This window comes from Falco biarmicus, chromosome 15, assembly GCF_023638135.1.
Source record: "Falco biarmicus isolate bFalBia1 chromosome 15, bFalBia1.pri, whole genome shotgun sequence".
Lineage (NCBI taxonomy): Eukaryota > Metazoa > Chordata > Aves > Falconiformes > Falconidae > Falco > Falco biarmicus.
The window spans coordinates 11645873-11664813 of record NC_079302.1 but is presented as its reverse complement, the minus strand read 5'-3'; the positions used below and the strand labels follow the sequence as shown (position 1 = coordinate 11664813).

The following is an 18941-nucleotide window of genomic DNA, read 5'->3' as shown; positions in this document are numbered from 1 at the left end:
GCTTAACTTGAAATCTTTGGTTTTGCAGTAATTTCTGCTACAAGGGAAAAAGGTGAGTTCCAATTTTAGTATTTAAAATTGGAAACTGATAAAAACATCCAGTACTACTTGAGTGCAAACAGGTTGTGTTTTAGCTGCTGTAAGCAATCTGGAGATACAGATGCTGTGCTGGTAAACCACCCGACATGCACACAGGAAAAATGACTCAGCAAAGCCATTTTCAGCTTACCTGATTACGGTCATCTGCTGCAGGAGGAAGAGGTGGTGATGGCAGCGTACTAGGTTCCTGTTCACCACTACTGTGTTTTCTGCACACACACACACCCCCCAAAAAAAAAAAAAAAAGTAAAATTTAATTTTTTGTTGTTAAAATGAGTCACCCACATCAATCTGCCACTGGCATATACCATTCCATAGTTTCAGTCTGTCATACTTGACAGCATAGAACGTGTACTGACATCTCGTCTTGCTTCATGTGGTTTGGCTCAATACAGGCAAAAGCAGCAATGTAGAAAGAAATTCACTGCTGAATACTCTGAGAGGCTTGACAGTGCAGCAGTTCTTCGAGCAACAGCTTCAGCAACATGCACTTGTTTATAGAGGCAAAAGGAAGAAGGGCTAGTCTTTTGCCCACTTGGAATAAATCTGCCAGAAATTGCCTTTTTTCTCCCATTATCTGCTCTCCTTTTTGTTGTTTTTTTTTTTTTTTTTTTTAAAGTACCTTCTCTGATACAACTTTACAGACAAGACACAGAAACAGTTGAGCAAGTAAAACATCTGCTGAAGCAGAGTGACTTCACCGAGGAAAAATGTTACACCTTTGGTTTAAATTTGTGACATAATACCTAGTATCAAATAGAATTCCTTGACCACATGTACATTCTGGAAGGTTTTGTCCTTGGTTTTGTTTGGTTGGTTTTTGTGTTTTTGTTTTGTTTTGTTTTTTAATGGGGAAGGGATTTGAGGTGGATGGGTTTAGATTCAAGCAGAATCTTTTATCCTTTCATCCTTTAAAAAATAATAAATATCACCATGCTCCAATCATCAGGCCTCCCACAGGTGAGCAGTCCTTTGCAGGTCAGTTTAGAACACTCAACCCTTGTGCCTTCTCTTACTGTATATTTTTTTAACTATGGTATTTTGTCAGGCCCTCGCTTGTAGAATGTTTTTCTTCTTGAAAGTAACATAAGGCAGTAGGTACTGTTACTTCAGCTTAAGTTTTTGTTTAATGAAGCACGCTCTTTGGAAACTTCATTCTGCTCTTCAGAGCACTACATAAAGCACAGGCTTTTGCTCTTGCTTTGTTAATTGCTCCATGATCGACCTCTAGGTATCTGGTGGCTTGGCAGATTAATTCACCCATTAGATGTTTATTGTACACACAACTACTACTTCTTCTGTGACTGCTTATTGGGTGAATCTCTTCCATCAATTTCAATTTAGCATTTATTGAAGCTCAGTCCCTGTCCCCTCTATGTAAAATCTTGGTAAGTGTAAAGATCTGGAAAACAGCTCTTTTTGTTGATTCTTTTCAACCTGCTTGCCTTAGTCCCAGTATTTTCAACACCAGTATACTTCCTCTCTGGCAGTGCATATGAAGACAGCGATCTGGGTATGATCTGCAGGAAACTGGCAGTACACCCACTGCCTTTCTTCTGTCACCAAAAAGCAGACAGACAATCTTTTATCTATATGTATCGACTCCCAAATTATTCTGTGACCTAACCAAAAATAAAATATTTGGCTACAGAACTAGCTCCTTATTTTTTTTTAGAAAAGGCTCTGAAAAATAGTTTGAGAAAATGATCCCAGACTGGAATTGAGTTGGTATTCGTGCTTCCTTTTGTGCCTTTTATTATGGTCTTAACTACCCTCTGCTATGGAATCATGGAGGTTCCAAAGATACCCGGCTTCCAGCCCTTTAGAAAAGCAGAAAGCAACTGTCACAATTCGTACTACTACTTTTAACTGGATTGTTCACAGTTGAAAATCCTGACTTATTTTTTAAGTCACAAAATTTATACTTGAATGCAATTAAACCTCCTCTTCACAGTCAGAAATAAAGGACTAAATAGGCATGTATTTACAACTATTGAAACAGCGGTGGTAGGCGAGGCGAGACAACAGTCTACACAACATTGTCAGCTGTACTTCTTGAGTGCCACAAAGTTGCAATACAAACCAGGAAACAGGAACTTGCCAGCATCAAAATGCACAATGTTTGGGGCATGACAAAGCTGCACTGAAGCACAGAGTTTTAGAAACCCAATTCAAAAACCATCTCCAATGCCTCAGTAGTTTAGAAAGAAGTGGCATAGAAAGAAGTTTCTTGTGGAAGAGGAAAAGGGTGAGATCTTTTCTAGAGATGCTCAATATCAGCTAACAACTGGCTACGTGCACAGGTGCTAGTTTGTATAAGGAGACAGCTACTAACATAACTCAATCTGGGAACCTTTAGCATTGAAGATATTACTATAGGGTGATCCATATCATCCAGTGTAGTATGCAAACTGACGTTTGTATAACTTCACCTTATCAGCAGGAATTTCCTTTGTGTGGCTACTGAGATGAAATTATCAAAAGAAGAAGGATCGTACAAAGCGGTATGTATTTCTGTTTTGCTCACCTTCGCTGCTTTACAGCAGCAACAAGGTCTGGCCCTGAGAACATGGAGAACAAACTGTCTCCATTAGCTGAGGAGGTCTCATCACTTGAGCTGGCAGAGTCTCCTTGAGTACCAGACCAGCTATTTGTCACATCACTGCAAGACAAAAAGTTGTATTAGTCCTTGTATTTACAGCACCTGGTCCAGACTGTATGCCCTAGCTAGGCATGCTGAATCTTTGTTACAGGTGATACCTCAGAGCAGAAGAATTTCAATACTTTGTAAAATGTACCAGTAATACAACTACTTTCGCTTACTTCTAAGCGATCACATCAACTGCCGTGTCTGTTACAGTCACTTTATATATTTTACTAAAATAATTATACAAATTAAAAGCGTTTCCCTTGGTCAGGAAGGAATAACAAGTGATAGCTGGTTTTGGAATCACTAAGCACTTGACTCTGCAAAACTGAGCTGGAACACGTCCTACTGGTTTGGAGCTAGCTTGAGAGTCACAGCTATTATGGACAAATGGACCGAGGGTCTTGAAAAACTTCTCTTGTAATAAATAGTTACGATTTGGAAGAGATTAAGAACTACTAACATGCTTGCTGTAAGGTACCTGCCTTACAGTACCACCAACATTTTAAGTGCCTAAAATCTGGAAAGCTGAATTCAGAGTTAGGCGCTGTAACTTTGACAGCATCACTTTTCATCAAAACTAGGTCTTAAAGGTTTTCAAAATACCGAAAGAAAACCGTTCTGAATGAATCTGCTATAAATTCCTTATTTTCTCTGTTCGAGTCACAGTCTGTATATATGCCACCCTAAAGAAGACATCAAACAAACGGCAGTGCTTCAGTATCGGCAAAGCAGGGAGGGCTCAGATTTCTCACTCTTGCTGTAACGAAGGGCAGCTTCCACAGATGCAGCAGCAATTGGGGAAAAAAACCAAAACACCCCCCCTCAGTATTCCCACATTCTGCCAAGTTTGAGTGTAAAATGGGCTCACATACAATAAAAATATGTAGCCTGTCCAGACTCTTACCCTTCTGTGAAATACTCAGGAAAAGGCCAGGTTTTATGAGGATCATCAGGAAGAGGCCAGTTGCTACGTGTGTTGCTTGGACGACGGACGTGCTGTGCTTGCCTTTTTTGTTGCATAGCCTGGTTGACCCCAGCAACATAGCGGGCAAATTCTGGATCGGAGCCAACTGAATAAAAGAAACCAAGAAGTCAGTTGCTGACATTCAGCTATTTCTACTGCAATTATCCCCCTCATTTAATCCTTTGGGCTTGACTATACCCCAACAACAGAAAATAATTCCCTCACTGATAATAAATGCCATACAGCAGTTGATAGCTTTTCATGGAGCAGTGAAGAACACTGAGTAGCACTGAATGGGAAATGTTTTCAGAGGTAGATACGCACCATCCACGTGTGGTGAATAGTAATTCTCACATGGAAGTACACCTGCCCCTTGCATTCCGTCAGGGAAATAGTATTTGTCACTATGATCATGTCTATACACTGAAAGGTCCCATGTCCCATCAGTGGACACTGACAGAATTAAAGCCTGAACATTTATCCAAGCTTGTAGAAAAAGAACATAATTATTATAGTTGATTCCAGATTGCAACAGGATTTCCAGCTAGGCTGTGATCCTGCTTGCTTTGAGAAATCAGAATCTCAGATTGATCATGTTAGAACATACAACCCAGAAGCCACCTACACTTTACAAAGACTAGACAATTTCAAAAACATTCTGATCCTGACCTGCAAGGTATTTCCAAATAAGTTTGATATTTAAGAGAAAAAAGCAGTAATTCTTAAAAATAAAAATCCTTCCACTTTTAAAGTGCTTTATGTCTCCCAAGCATCTGGTAAAGTGACCTGATAAGTGATAAGCACCATCTTGAGCAGACACAGCAAAAGCCTTAATCCAAAAACGTTTTACATTCCTTCATCAGCTTCTTACAGATGATAAAAAGTACTGCAAAATACATTTTTGGTAACTAGTTAAGCCTTTGACATGAAAAGCCCTCGATTTTTTAAATTCTTAATTAGCGGATTTGCATCTGAAAAAGACATTTTCAGGCTCTAAAAATATTTATCAAAAAAGTAATGCCATTTGTTTCAAATGATAAATGTACAGTCTGGAAATGAAAGTTTTGTGGTTTAAAGCTTTCTGTACTACAACTAGAGCTCAAATTGAAAATTCCTGTATCACAGCTCACCCTGGCAAGTTATAGCAAGGAAAGTTATCTTTTCAATGGAAAAATCTATTTGATTGGAAGGGATTTTTGTTTCATTTGGGTTTTTTAAACCTCAGACTTGTGGAAAAAACTGTTTACTTACCACTTCAACTAGAAACATGTATCTTAATCCACAGAGTGCCATGCATCAACTTAAGTTACCTTTTCAGAGTATTGCTTTCAAAGTCCTTAATATTAATCATATCAAATGGAACAAAACAAGTAGCCTTATGTAGATCAAAAGGAAAAAACTACAGAAATATAATGGATTCACAATGCTAAAAATGGCAGTCTCTTGTAACAATGCATTCTTTTTTTCCCCCCTACACATACATGTACTTGGTGCTCGGTGAAAATAATTTTACCCTTCCGTAAAAGGCTGTGATAATCATTAAGTACATACCATCGGTAAGTTTAAATAAGATGAAGCTAATTCAGACTTCGAATTATTAAGAAGCTTTTGATAACGTAACTACGATGCCTAATTTTGCCTTACGAACTCCAGTAATTTATCAACCAAGTTGACAAAATAACTATCAAAACTATGAGTAAAATGAACTGATTTCCGAGACGCTTACACAGTCCTAACACACACATGCAGATGAGCACAGGAAACATATTCATGGTTTGATAAAAGGTTTTCCTGTTAGTTCTAGTGCTGCCTCTCTCCAGGCAGCTTTCATAAATGCGTACTACAAAGGTTTCTGTAGCCACGTCCCAGGCCAACAGAAATTATATTTATGAGATGATAGATTTTTCAGTTGTTTTTAGTACTATCATCAGAAGAATTCATTAATCTCCTTTTAGGCTTTACAGTCAATTTCATCATCTTTAGCTATTTGCTTATGGCTATAAAATTTTAGCTCACTTCATCTTTGACAATAATCCCTCTACATTCACAATTTATTGGTGGTTCAAATACATCTGGCAAACCACGTGGCACTTGCTCTTTAGTCCCTAATCTTTCAGCGTCCAAGCTTTTCACTTCAGTAACAGCTGTAGAATAGGAACCAGTATGAATCCCATGGAATTGCACCGTAATGGAGAGGAAATGCAGGGAGACATGGGGAAGAGGCGATCTGGCTGTATCTCCAGACAGCAAGACTAGGGAAGAGCTGGAAGGATTATTCGGGAGAGATATGGAATATGTACGTTCAGGAGTTTGGTTTTAAACAGTTATACAAATTAACGATAGGGGATACATCATCTGTAAATATCCTGCTTCAGTATTTTGATGTGGTCCATACAGAGAAGGTCAGAACTACTACCATCTGGGACAAGAAACAAGGAATTCGTTCCGATTCTTACTTAACAGAAGTTACTTGTACTTTAGTACACCTTCTGTTGAAAAAGAAGGAAGGAAGGCATACATATAAATATGTTTGCCTTTGTAAGCACTCTAGCACATGGAAGTGACAGTTACTGCTAGCAATATTTAACTGTATTCTTTGTAAAAGGACCCTTAAAAAAAGTGTAAGAAAGGAAAAGACACACACCTGCAGGGTCAAAAGGCAGGATTTCTCCCAACATCCCAAACACTCCATCAGTTTGGTCACGATTTGGCCATGTGTTGTTTCTAGGTCCTTGTGGTTTCTGTCCTAACATCTCTGACACCACATTGTCCATATAGCTGCTCACAAGACCCAAGCTGTACAAATCAGAGCTTAAATCTGAAAAACCAGGATTGTTCCACTGGTTTATATGAGACAATCCAGCTCCAACAGCCTGGGCTGGCTGCTGTGAAGAATTAGTCAGCCATTTGGCAGGTACACGTTGCTGTGGTCCAATAGGTTGAAGCAAGTGTTGGTAATACTGCATCTGCTGCTGCTGCTGCTTTTGTGACTGTTGTTGCTGTGACAAGCCTTGCTGAGAAGGATGCAGTGGTGTATGAGAGACAGATTGCGGTTGCTGTTGTACTGCTCCTGATTTTTGTTCTGTTGCTGCAGAGGATGCAACAGAGTTCCTTCTTTTCACCATTGGAGAAGTCTGCTGGGATTTGCCCATGTTAAAACCAGACAAGAAATCTATAACATCCTGCATTTCTTGGTCAGTTGGTAAATTCATACCTTTGTCATCCTTGCCATCATCCGGTTTGAAAAAGTTGTCCCGTCTTTCAATTAGAAACCCATTCACTAGCTGATTATTTGTGCTCTGCATTGACTGCAGCGGATCTGCAGTCCTAGGAAAATTACCGATGTTCAAAATGCTTTGTAACCGTGCATCTATGTTAGCGGGCATTTTAGCTTTCTCCTCCGAGTTGGAACTTATGAAGACATTTTTGGAAGGTGTGTTGGGGATTGAATAACTTCCAGTATTACTTGCACTGGTGCAGGAAGTTTTTTTTGTAAACCGTGAAGTCAGTTTTGAGAACGTCTTTTGCAGACCACCTGAAGATTTGCTTCCATTTCCGGATGGCACGTCAACTGGATTCCCAAAGTCTGAGATTTCACGCTGCAACTGGATCTGAATACAAGGCAAAGCTTGCTCCCTGCATCAACAAAAACACGTCTATCAAATACTTAATACACAACTGAGTTTGCACTTTGGAGGAAAATGCATCAGAGTAATAGCTACTGAAAGAAACAAAAGCAAAGATCGCCAAGTTCATCAGCCACTTCTTATGGTAACAATGCAAATTATTACTGCTATTTGCAATAGCATTAACAACTTTCCATCCCTTAAGAAATTTTAATTTTACTTCAAGACCTAAACAGAGACTAATTTAATATAAATCAATTATTTTAGTAAAAGAAAAACAAACACTTTTGTACACTTGGATAAGCTGCTGGTTTGGTATTAAAAAAAAGAGTGCTGTATCTCTCTATGTACCCACAAGGTACCTATGTAGATTTCCAATTTCTTACTCTCAGTTTGTCTACTGTTTTCCCTTCTGGCGAATGGCACTATCAAATTCCTCAGTACAGATCTTTCAACAATGATTTCTTCGTTTTAAGTAGGAAAGTAGAGCATGAGGCTCAAGAGGAGATGTACCTTCCTTCCTTCCACCTGTGTACGTCAAACACAGCAGTGTAGAGCACATCTACTAGTCCCAAAGTCTTCTCTGGATCCAGACTCCTCTGTAGCAAAGACATTGTTGCTGGATCTTCTTTCAGACACCTGTAATCATTAAGTTAAAATTTTATTTTTTTTTTAATTAAACAATTTCACCATACTAGTCTGATAACAACAGGCCAATTAATGCATTACTACTACTCTTACAGAGGTGCAACTAGTAAAGGCAGCATAATGTAAGAATGCCTGAGGGTTCCTAAAGACTGTGCCTGCAGCCCGTTTCTTTCTACTGTTGAATATACAAATAATCTAACGATAAAATTAAGAGTTATATAATTTATTTTCAAATCATGATTAATGATTAGCTCTTTAGCTGAGCAGGCACAGAGGTAAGAAAGAGCAAATACACAAAGCCCATTTCTGGTAAATGGCAACTCAACAAGCCTGACCGAACACCAGCGCACGGCTGCAGCCCGGAGTCCAGCGCTGAGAACCCTCAGCCTGACAGATTCCACGTGGGAAATCATTCAGCATATCCAACAGGGTTGGGTTGGTTTTTTTTACAAACAGGAAAATTTTACTGAGCTGTGAAGATGCAGGACTACTGAATTTTCCTCATTAACGGCACAGAATTAGGACTAAGTCTGAGGTGGAACCAGAATAACTTCAATCTCAGCGTTAGGACGTTTGTGGAGGACTTCAGGAGCCCCTCGAGCCGAGCCCAGAGGCACTCTCACCGCATGTCAGCAGGCGGAGCTCTCCCAGAGCGCACCAAGCCTGGCGCAGAGCGCTCTGCACCACCGCCGGTCTTTCCTAACAGAGCAATTCACATAAAGAGAAGGGAGGAGCGACAGTTTATAGAAGAATTCAAGACCTATTTGGGTAACCACACGATCAGTTGACTTGTCGTCCTTCTGGACACCCCGCTGGTACCACCTGTAACAGGCTACCTCACTAAGGCTTCGGATGAATGAACGGCGTTGTACTGAAATTCTTAACACCAAGTCAGAGAGAATGAAGTGTTCTAGTTCCAAATCGTTGTTTCAAAAGGGAAGAAATCCTCACCTAAACTGCAGGTCAATCCTACCATTGTTTACTAGGCAGTCAAGTAAGCCGGCAGGCATAGTGTCTTTTGGACCAGAGTTCTGCGGTTCATGACAGCGCTTAAAGAACAGCTCAGTGAAGACAGAGCTAAAGCTCTCGCATTAATCTCACCTAATTCCTGGCCTTCCTGGGGCAACAGATGTGAGGACCTGCTGGGGAGGAGCATACCAGGAATACTGTAGGATTTTTTTCCTTCTCTTTCATCATCAAGCTTTTACTTTTTCTTTGAAAGTATGTCTTAGTGCCCCCCACGCCACCCCTCTTCTATTGCCTCCAACAGAGGCAGCACTAGTACAGAGACAGCTAAAGTACAGCCGTGGTCTGTAAGGAATGGTGGTATCCAAACAGTTCCAGAGAAAGGAGCTTAGGGAGACGTGCCATAATTACATAGCATTCTCTCTTCCATAGGTACCGCAATATCTTTCCCTATATTTCAGTCATAGCCATAAGTATAATCTGCAATACAGTATTTTTATTTACCAAGTTGATGGAACTTGCACCACAATTCTGGATCCTTCTAAACTTATCTGAGGAGCATAGGCTTCTTTATTTTCAATCTGTGCTGTGTCCACAACCACCTAGCAAATAAAATAAGAGGGAAATAATTTTAAGAATTACTTCTAGTTATTTTATCACTCCTGTCATTAAGATGCAATAGTCTCAACGTCCTGCCACACTACAGATACAAAAAAATAACCAGATAAAACCAAATCAAGTCACAAAATCATTGTAAGTTGATTTCTGTTTTAACATCTAAAGAGAAAATCAGTTTGATAAAGCAGTCTGTATTTCAAGGACTTAATTCTTCTCAATTGCGTACTGTAGTTATGTATCACTACGTAGTTACCAACTCCATTACCTAACAGCTGGTAGTTACCAATGGCTTCATGTAACAGCCCCTACCTGTGAGAGGTGTGGCACTATTACTACTTTAACAGCTCCCAAACATCTATTTATCAAAATATTTAAAATAATTTAACTGCAGTGCATGGTATCATATAGGTAAGTAGTATTTAGTCTGAAACCCGTCACATAGCTCAAAATTCTTAACACCCCCCCTCCCCTTTTAAGGTTATAAAATCCCACACCAACCTTTCTCCATTCTACCGAATGGAACTGTACTATTACTAATTCCCTATTACATAAAGAGAAGAAAAGTGACTGTTCAATTTGTTGAATTCTGAGCCTCCTGTAAGACATCATGAAAATATATGGAAGATCAAAATCTTGAAAACCAGCCTTCTGTCATGAACCTTTCTTTTTATGGAATCGAGGAGGAATGGATTCACTTCAGCTTCATTTAAACATTAATACCAGTGATATTAAGTGCCATATTTGGTTTGTGCTTTCTGTTGTTGTCCAGCCTGCATGGGTTGGCCTTTTTGATCATTTCCATAATTTCCTATTTTGGTCATGCTGAACCAGCAGCTTTTTGGCAGCAGTCAGCAGTTCTTGCTTCAGTGACTAGCAGATTAGCTGTACCATTTATCCTTGAAATGGCAAAAAGTCCTCCAGTATAAATAAGCCTCAAGGGATATTCCTGGCTTTTTTGCAGTCATCCTACACTGGTTCTACTTCTGACTGGTTGTCTGCTACTAGTTATGAAGAAAAGTGAAATATGAATAATGCTGAGAGTCCCTTCTTTATCTTGCTTTAAAAAAACACCCAGTGACACCTGAACACAATTATTTCCCACCTTTTAGGTACTTGAGCATAAGACCTTACTTTTTCTCCCGTTGACTCTAAGCATTTGCTAGAGTTTATTCAAACCTGTAAAACATGTCTAAGCACAGTGACAAAACTCCATGCTATTATCCACTCACGAAAATACCTCTCATTTCATAATAGGGCAATTCCATTACTTTTTTTCCTTGTAGTTGTACCATTTTAATCTTTTGTAATTTGGTAATCTGCAGTTCAGCTATATTACATTTATATAATTGGGATAAGAAGAAATGAAATTAGAAGTCATTGTTTTCAGCTCCCACAAAAAATACTGCCTGCATCTCGGACCTGTAAATTAGAACTAAAATTCTGATTTGTGCAGACCTACATCAGCTTGTGGTAGCGGTGCACCGTAGTGCTCACTGTCTGGGCTTTGTTGTGGGTGCTGTGTCGTATCCCAACCCTGCCCTCTCTCCCATACCTTCCTTTTCTCCCTTTAAAAAAGGGTTTTACATTTCTCAACATTTGGTCAGAGTTACGACATCTGGGATTTAAACATTACTAGGAAATTCAGTGCTTCTGCAACGTACGTTGGGATCTACTAGCACAAAAAAGGATGGCTAGAGACTCAGTTAAACCTTCTTCTCATGACTCTGCATGAGGCCAATTCAAAGCTTAATTTCCACTCATCCTCTGAATTCAACTATTTTGACACACATTACTTAATTCAAACACTGAGATTTCTTCAGCTGACCCAAATCTGAAAAATATAATTCTTAATATACATGCTAAGGTAAAAAAACGCACTTTAAAAAATTATTTATGTTAAAAAACCTGAAGCCTAAAATAACCAAGCAAACTAAATCATATCTCATTGTGCTTTCCACTCTTAGCAAGTTTCTTCTTAAAAGGCACATGGCAAGACAGGCTGAAGATGGTGAGACTGTCAAGTAATGTTCTTTTTCAAAATCTGGCATTTAAATGACACACAATTCTGAACTAATGCAGACAGCTTAGTTTCTAAAAGTAGTAATCCAAAGACTATGTAATATTGTCCCATGATTCATTTACCCAAGTTCTACAAAAAATAAACATGTTCTCCCTCCCCGCCTGGCGGGTGCTTAGAGGATAGCTTCCTGTGCATCAGACAGCTATTGTTCTTGTTTTACAGGTGTTTCCTCTCTCACTTCCACCCAAAGAATGCTTTTAAGCAGCAAACTGCAATTTCTTGTCGTTGCATGAGACTACATACAAGCATAATTGAATCTTGTAAAGAATTATGGCACATAGCTTACAAAGAAAAACCTCAACCCTCACACCCTTCCAAATTGTAACAAATCAAAGTGAGAATTAATGAAGGATAGAAGGCTTGCAAGTATTTTGTCATGTGTACAGCTCATTACTTTGTCTTTGAAGACAGAAACCTGCTACTTTCAGAACCTGAGGTTCATGCAAAAATCTATGGAGACATTCATGATTCAACACATCTAGTATTCCTTGTATCAGCACTGTCATTTGTGCGAACGTGTAAGTTATGCTGACAACTCGCCAAATGTTATGATAAACCTGAATAATATCAGCACTTTAATTACCAGCAGGTCTAACTAGTTATGTCTAGACTGGGGGACACCAGCAAATTTCCAGACTCCCGAGTCCGAATGTGCCTCAGGCCATTCCCTGAACGAATCTCATCAGGGCAGGACTCGGGTGTGCACAACACTGAAACCCCTCGGAAAGGAAATGGTGGGAGGTGCAGCATCCTCCAGGGCATTCCTCACCTAGACACTCAGGAGCCAAGAACTCCTCCTGAGTTACAGCACAGTCCCATAGGGCTGCTGAAAATCAGTTTGTTTCTTGGCCTCATTTCCTGTACCTTGCTGCTGACTCCCAACATCCTACCACGATCTACGGCAAATGAAGACAATCCCACTTAATCATATCCTTTTTTCTAGTTCTTCTTGTATTTATTAATAATGCAATACATAATTCTCCTTGAAAACACCTCAGTAGAAATTTGATCAATCCTACTACTCCACAGCTCTTTCTCCCCCTGCAAAGATACCACCTTCTTATGCCTCCCTGCAAAACTTCCTTATACATAATGGTTAGTGTACATAACTGTTAGTGCACCACCGTCTCCTTTCCTTAAATCCATCTACCACAGTGAAGTAGGGGTGGACTGCAGATGTACTGCCGTTACGATACGGAAGGTCCGTCCCTTAGATTTTAGGTCTTCTTTACATGAAAAGTCAGTTGAATTCTAGTGTGATGTGAACCCACTTCTAGTAGATATTTAATATTAAGGGAATATCTAATGTCTGATATCTGATATCTATCTAGTATCAAAGGAATAAAAGCAGAAATATCTGACAAATTTATCATTTGCAATTTATCATCACCATTCCTGGAGAACCTACTAGCGATACTAAAACCCACATGGTTTCATGAACTAGGACAGAAGGCCAAAGTCACTTAGTCAGCTGTGTGATTTGTTTGAAAAATGTGGTGTTTACAAAGTATGTAGCAATATGGATTCTTTCATCAGAAATTACAATTAGTTACAAAGTCCTGATGGCCTGCCACCACCTTGAACAAAGAAAGAGTATATGAATTAGCAAGAAGCATTTAGCTCATTGTAGGTTAAAGATTATTCAAAGAATACTTGACAAATTATCATAGGCAACAATGTACCTTTGTACTCGCATTTCCCTCCTATCCTGTTGCATTCTTGCCCCCATTTTGTTTGTCCAGTCAAATGAAAATTCACAGTAGTCCAAAAAAACCAGAGTGTCATGAATGACCACTTTATTAAATGAAGAGATAGCAGTAATACGTTATGGGAGCACAAATGCATTTTCTTTTCAGCATATGTTCCAAGCGTATATTTTTAGCAACTCTTTAGATACTGTAAAATTCATGGGATTTGTTTCTAAAAGAACACATGAGTCTATAGCAAGGTGTTTAAGGCGCTGTCCTCTGTTGGAGATGTCAGGTAGCATTAGTTGGTGCAGGGGACTTCCTGGTTTATGTTGGGGCGGGAAACCCACCTTCCATGCAAAGCAGAGAAGAAATGAAAAAAATGGCAGTTTTTAAAACTTATCTGAGGGGAGGAGACGAAGGGGTGTTTCTTTTTAACACTATCGTCTTTAGATTTGAAACCTTTCTGTTTCAGTATTAACTACAAGTTCTATGTTCTCTCTAGTAACAGAGGCTACAAAGTACACAGTATATTCTGTTCCCATCAACTACAGATACCATGTATGACCTTGCATTCTACAAGGATACATTTTGCTCATAAATCATATTAGCTACAGTGTTACAAGTGGAGAAAGACAAAGTAAGACACTGGAAATTAATTCCCAAGCTCTTTAAAAATATCTAGTTTCTCTTCAGGATGTTTCAGTAGCTCTTTTTTTTGCTAAGTCTATTCACAGTGACTTACCAGTCCAGCTTGGCCAAATAACAATTGTACAGCAGTTTTGCAGGCTCCTCGCCATGTGGAAGGGCAAACCTGATTTAGTACTTCAGTAACAGGAGAGTCATCCCGCGGTGTAAGTCCATTATGGCATCCAGCTTCCTTAATCAATTGCAGCATTGTGTGCTGAAAAAAAAAAATTCATCATACTAAACACGCAATTCAAAAATGTTAACACCGAGGCTTCCATTTGTATTTATCATTGTTCTACACATTTTTCAACCAACTATAGTCTGTTACCTCTGAACAGTCTTGTATAACTAGAAGCGCTCAACTGCAGAACAAAAATATGGAAGATATCTCTGCTCTTTGGAACACAACATTCCTCCAAAATCACAAACAGTATTTTTTGCTTATATCCTTGCAAAACGGTTTAATCAAAACTACAAAAAGCACTGCAAAGACAACCAAACAGCAGCATTTTGAGCTGTGGATTGTTTCAACTCTTTCAAGAGCAAGGAATTGGGCTGATCTTAAAAAAAAAAATAAATAAAAAAAGTGTAAAAGTGCTGATTAAAATTGCCCAAATTACTTATGAACGGACATCTTTTCCATTCCTTTATACTGGAAACACAATTAAATTCTCCATGATTTTAAATTATTTTTTAAAAAATGATTAAAGTTTGTAAGAAGACATTAAAAGGTGCTGTGTTACAGAATATTTTTTCAAGTACATCCCTTGGCACTAGGCTGAGCCAAGCTTATTTTGACACCTAAGAATATAAAAGCTCTGAGGTGCCTGGCTGGGGCATCTGTAAGGGCTCACTCCTCTCTGCACTTCTTGATACCGACACCCATCTATTTTCACAGTTCACAGAAGCTTCATCGCCTTCTAGACTTCTGTGCTTCTCTCAGAATGGACTGTATTTGCCCAGGTGGTTAAAATGTTATCAGAAGCAGGCACGGACCTACAGCGTTATCAGTATCTTGTTTCCACAGGACGTCAGGCTAAAAATAGGCACTTTTAAATCAAGTTTGGCACTGAACTTCTACAGCAGTTTTTTTGAATTTTTAAGGAGTTCTACTATTGTTTTCTTTTTTTCCTCCCCCCACCCCACCCCTTCACTCCTGTGGTCAGATTCAGGGTTATTACCGTTTTCAGCTTCAGGTTTTCTGCTGCAGACTCATTAAAGGATATTCCTTTCAGAAAATGTGATCCTATCTGAACAGGTACAGTGGGCAGTTCACACTGAATTGGCTGAGGTGGAGTCTGTCTCCTTCCTGTTTGCTGGGCTTCAGCTTCACTGCAACAGCCCTGAAATACAAAAGAACAGACCAAGTAGAAAGACATGAGAAAATCCTAATGTAAGTCCAGTGTTTATTTTTTTTTTCAATAGTCATTTTCAAGGTGAGAAGGGATGAAAGAGAGAACAGGTTTAGCAGATCCTACCTGAAGACTTGCTTCAATAGCTTTTGGGTTCAAGTGGAAGCCAGCTTTCATTGCGTATTCACAGTGGCCTAAACTCTCCAAAGCCACTTTGTAAGCCTGACGTTAAACAAAAAGTTGAGACAGCACAGGCATGTCAGCAAGTAAGCAAGCACGCAGTCACTGTGTCTGGATATATATATATATATATATAAGAAATGTTACATGGATGTACCCTACTCCCTTCTATGGCATACACACATTTATTACATAAGATTCTAATACTGTAATTCTCAAATACCTCATGGCTGCCTGTGGTACATATTTCTGCAGCAACATACTCCTTCCCTATTTCATTCCTCGGCCCACTGACTGTACTACATGCACATGAAAGCAGCAGACTTTAAAAACCACCTGCAAAGCACTGTCAATTTTCATGTTTAGCTCTTTGAGCTGATGTTCAGGGATTGCCACACTCTGTGAGCAGAAAAGTTGCTGAACTTCAATTCCTGCCAAACATCCATCACAGCCTCTTTCTCGCAGTCGAGATGTGGCCTGCAATGCAAAATAAAAATCCAGGGTAAAGAGGTTCAACATTAAACTGGGTCAAGCTTAATTAAATTTTAAAAAAGAGCAAAAAAACCCAAGAACCCACAGAGTTTAAAACATTATAAAGGATATGAGAAGCAGTACCTGGTAGAAAGTATCTGGAGGAGGTTATTTATTATAACTTAAACCTCCACTGCTACTCTGAAAGTGCAAATCTCACATAATTTGTACGGTGCACAGGTGTTGGCTAGCAACTTAATTCGACATTGTTTGCTGTTACTATTTCAGGTCCCTCTAAGGACTAAGGATCCTGTTACACAGGCCACATGATGACTGAGGTTACCAGAGGAGGGACTTGTAACTTCCACACAGAGGGTATTACTTGCCACGGAAACAGAAGATACATTTAATCATGTGTACAAACACTCCTGTGTACGTGAGAAGCTAAATTTTATAAAATCGAGGGTGATTACTGTGGTGCAATTTAAGAAGAGCCACACAAGAGGAAGATCATCTTAGCACAGGAAGAGAACAGCTTTATGTATTATGATTTTGAAAAATAAGAAATACAAAAAGCCAAGTATCTAGTTTTAACTGTAAAATACTACACTACTAAGCAGGGTAAACCAAACAGAAATCTACTCTCAGCTGCACCGAAGGCCTCAGATATGGCTTATTTTTCCGTCTAGGAAGGAGTCCTGCTTAAAGCAGCATGTCCAAACTGGGGATTTTTGGTACTACAGCCAATGGTCAGACACACTGCTCGCCTCATCAACACATACAAAATTACAGCATTTTCCGAGTATCTTAAAAAGAAAAAATAGTTTTGAGGTACTGACAAAGGATCATCTTAAATTTTACTCCAAAAGAGCAATGCCTTCTCCTGCCAAAGGGGCTGATTTTATATGGAAATATAATGTATTGACTTTCACTCCGCAAAGTGAAACTTGAAAGATCTCAGTATTTCAAATCTCCCTTGTATCAAAATGACTTGTATATTAGTCTATCAGAGACAGAACGCACATAAACGATTTACAGAGCACAGATTTTTCTTATGCTGTCCTAAAACCCCACACATAGCCTTCAGATTAGTTACTTTAGCCAATCATAAAAATTGAGAAGGCTCTTCTAGTGTCATTCCAGAAGCAGGGAGAATCTGTATTTTTCTGTTCTCCCCATGTACATTTAAAAAGGGATTTAATTACTGTAATACTTGTACTGAACTCTACTTCAAAATACAGGTTTTATTAACAGAAACAGCTGAAGTAGGCTGTTAAGAAGGTAAAAGACAAAGTTAAGGTCCCAGATTCTGCAAACCTAAGTTTAATTTTAACGACATTTTAAACAAAATTGACAGCAATTGCAGGGCATTTCTAGGAATTGTAATAGTTTTAAGGGACTAAATATATTAAACATAAAATTAACTATTTTTATGCAAAAGGAGTAAAGCCATACCAGAATTAGACCTGTTAGGATTGTCTGTAATAAACCTACAGCACTCCCAAATCTTTAATGTATCCAGTGAAGTAAATTTACGTTGCAGTAAAAGTTACAAATAATTCCTCTGCATTCATAGTCTAAAGGAAACTTGTTTGCTTTCATATACCTCACAGATGTTAGCTGATAAATGGAAACCTTGACAAGATTTCCAGTCAAGATGATTAATGCACCTGTGTGGGCTGCCAAATTAAGACTTCGAAAGCACATGCTCCAAGTTACCTGAATTTAAGGAAACTGTGCACTCAGTGTCTGAATCCATTTTGATATATCAGTCTGCAGGCTTCAATAGTGCAAGGGAAAGCAAAAAAGCTCCTAAAACTAATTTTCTTTGTCAAGTACTTTTTTTCAGCATGAAAAGTAAGGATTCTACAGATGGCTAGTGTTTGTGAAAATACAAGTTCAGAGAGCAGTACATTCAAGTAATACATTTAACATTCCAACAACTGATGGATCAAGCAACATCAAGTTTTACAGCACGAAGACAAGCATTACAAGTTACCATAAAGATTTTCAAGTATAAAATAGAATCCATGCTCAAAATTTAAGAGAAATGGGTATTATCTAAATTATTTTTTAATCAAGATTTTGCTCTGTTTTTGCAGACTTTTTGTATGGTGTTTTTTTTTTAATGCCCTCTATCTGCCAAACCACATTTGAACACTGTTAATTCATTACTAATGACAAAAAGCTGTTTCCACTTGTTTGCACACTACTTATGTACAATCATATCACAAAGAAAACTTTACACAGGGCAAAGATAGTATAATCACCATATAGGTAAAACAAGTTTTAGCATCCAAAACTAACTTCACCATGTTCCCCCCCTTCAGATGCTACATGTCTTTAAAATCAGAGATTTTCTTCCTTTATTAAGGCATTCAGCCTTATTTAGGTTTCACTAAATGTAACTGCCTTTTCATTAAATAGAATGTCACTGCAGCAAGACCTCCATACCTCTGCTGCTCCTCTCCATGATCTTATTGCATCTTCTAGCTCATTTGTGGGGCTTAAATTTGAGGCTCCAGCCCCACTAACATTCTTTCTCTCCTGAGCTACAGCTTCAGCAAAGCAAGAGTGTGCCACTGGCTGGACTTTCTGCAAAGCTTGTGACAGGAACTGGAAATGGACCTGCATCACCGTCAAGAAACATCGCCCAAGTACCTGTGGGAGAAGAAACACACCAGTTTCAAGCAAATAGATTTCATGGAAGTTTCCCTCCTTCCTTTTTGTTCACTGTTTGAGGTAAGAAACTAAGTTAAACAGAGATCTTTTGTAATTAAAATAATGCTTCAGATAAGTAACACATGATATTTAAGACTTTACTTAAAAGGTGAACAGTGAGTGAGCATTGGTTTCTATGAATTAAGGGGAGATCAGACTGATCCCAAGTAATTTTTACTTCTGCACTC

At 38.8% G+C, this 18941-nt stretch overlaps 1 protein-coding gene across 2 annotated transcripts in view; it reads right to left on the bottom strand.

The window, feature by feature from the left end:
- Nucleotides 1-18941, bottom strand: part of GARRE1 (granule associated Rac and RHOG effector 1) — a 63338-nt gene that overhangs the window by 3089 nt on the left and 41308 nt on the right. For both annotated transcript variants that reach the window (XM_056360629.1, XM_056360628.1), the window contains 11 exons: nucleotides 18487-18693; nucleotides 15898-16038; nucleotides 15508-15603; nucleotides 15211-15372; nucleotides 14085-14243; nucleotides 9458-9555; nucleotides 7853-7978; nucleotides 6358-7349; nucleotides 3654-3819; nucleotides 2627-2761; nucleotides 230-308 (listed from right to left, as the gene is read on the bottom strand). In XM_056360629.1, coding sequence (XP_056216604.1) covers nucleotides 230-308; nucleotides 2627-2761; nucleotides 3654-3819; nucleotides 6358-7349; nucleotides 7853-7978; nucleotides 9458-9555; nucleotides 14085-14243; nucleotides 15211-15372; nucleotides 15508-15603; nucleotides 15898-16038; nucleotides 18487-18693 — 2361 coding nt within the window. The remainder of the gene's footprint in view (nucleotides 1-229; nucleotides 309-2626; nucleotides 2762-3653; nucleotides 3820-6357; nucleotides 7350-7852; nucleotides 7979-9457; nucleotides 9556-14084; nucleotides 14244-15210; nucleotides 15373-15507; nucleotides 15604-15897; nucleotides 16039-18486; nucleotides 18694-18941) is intronic.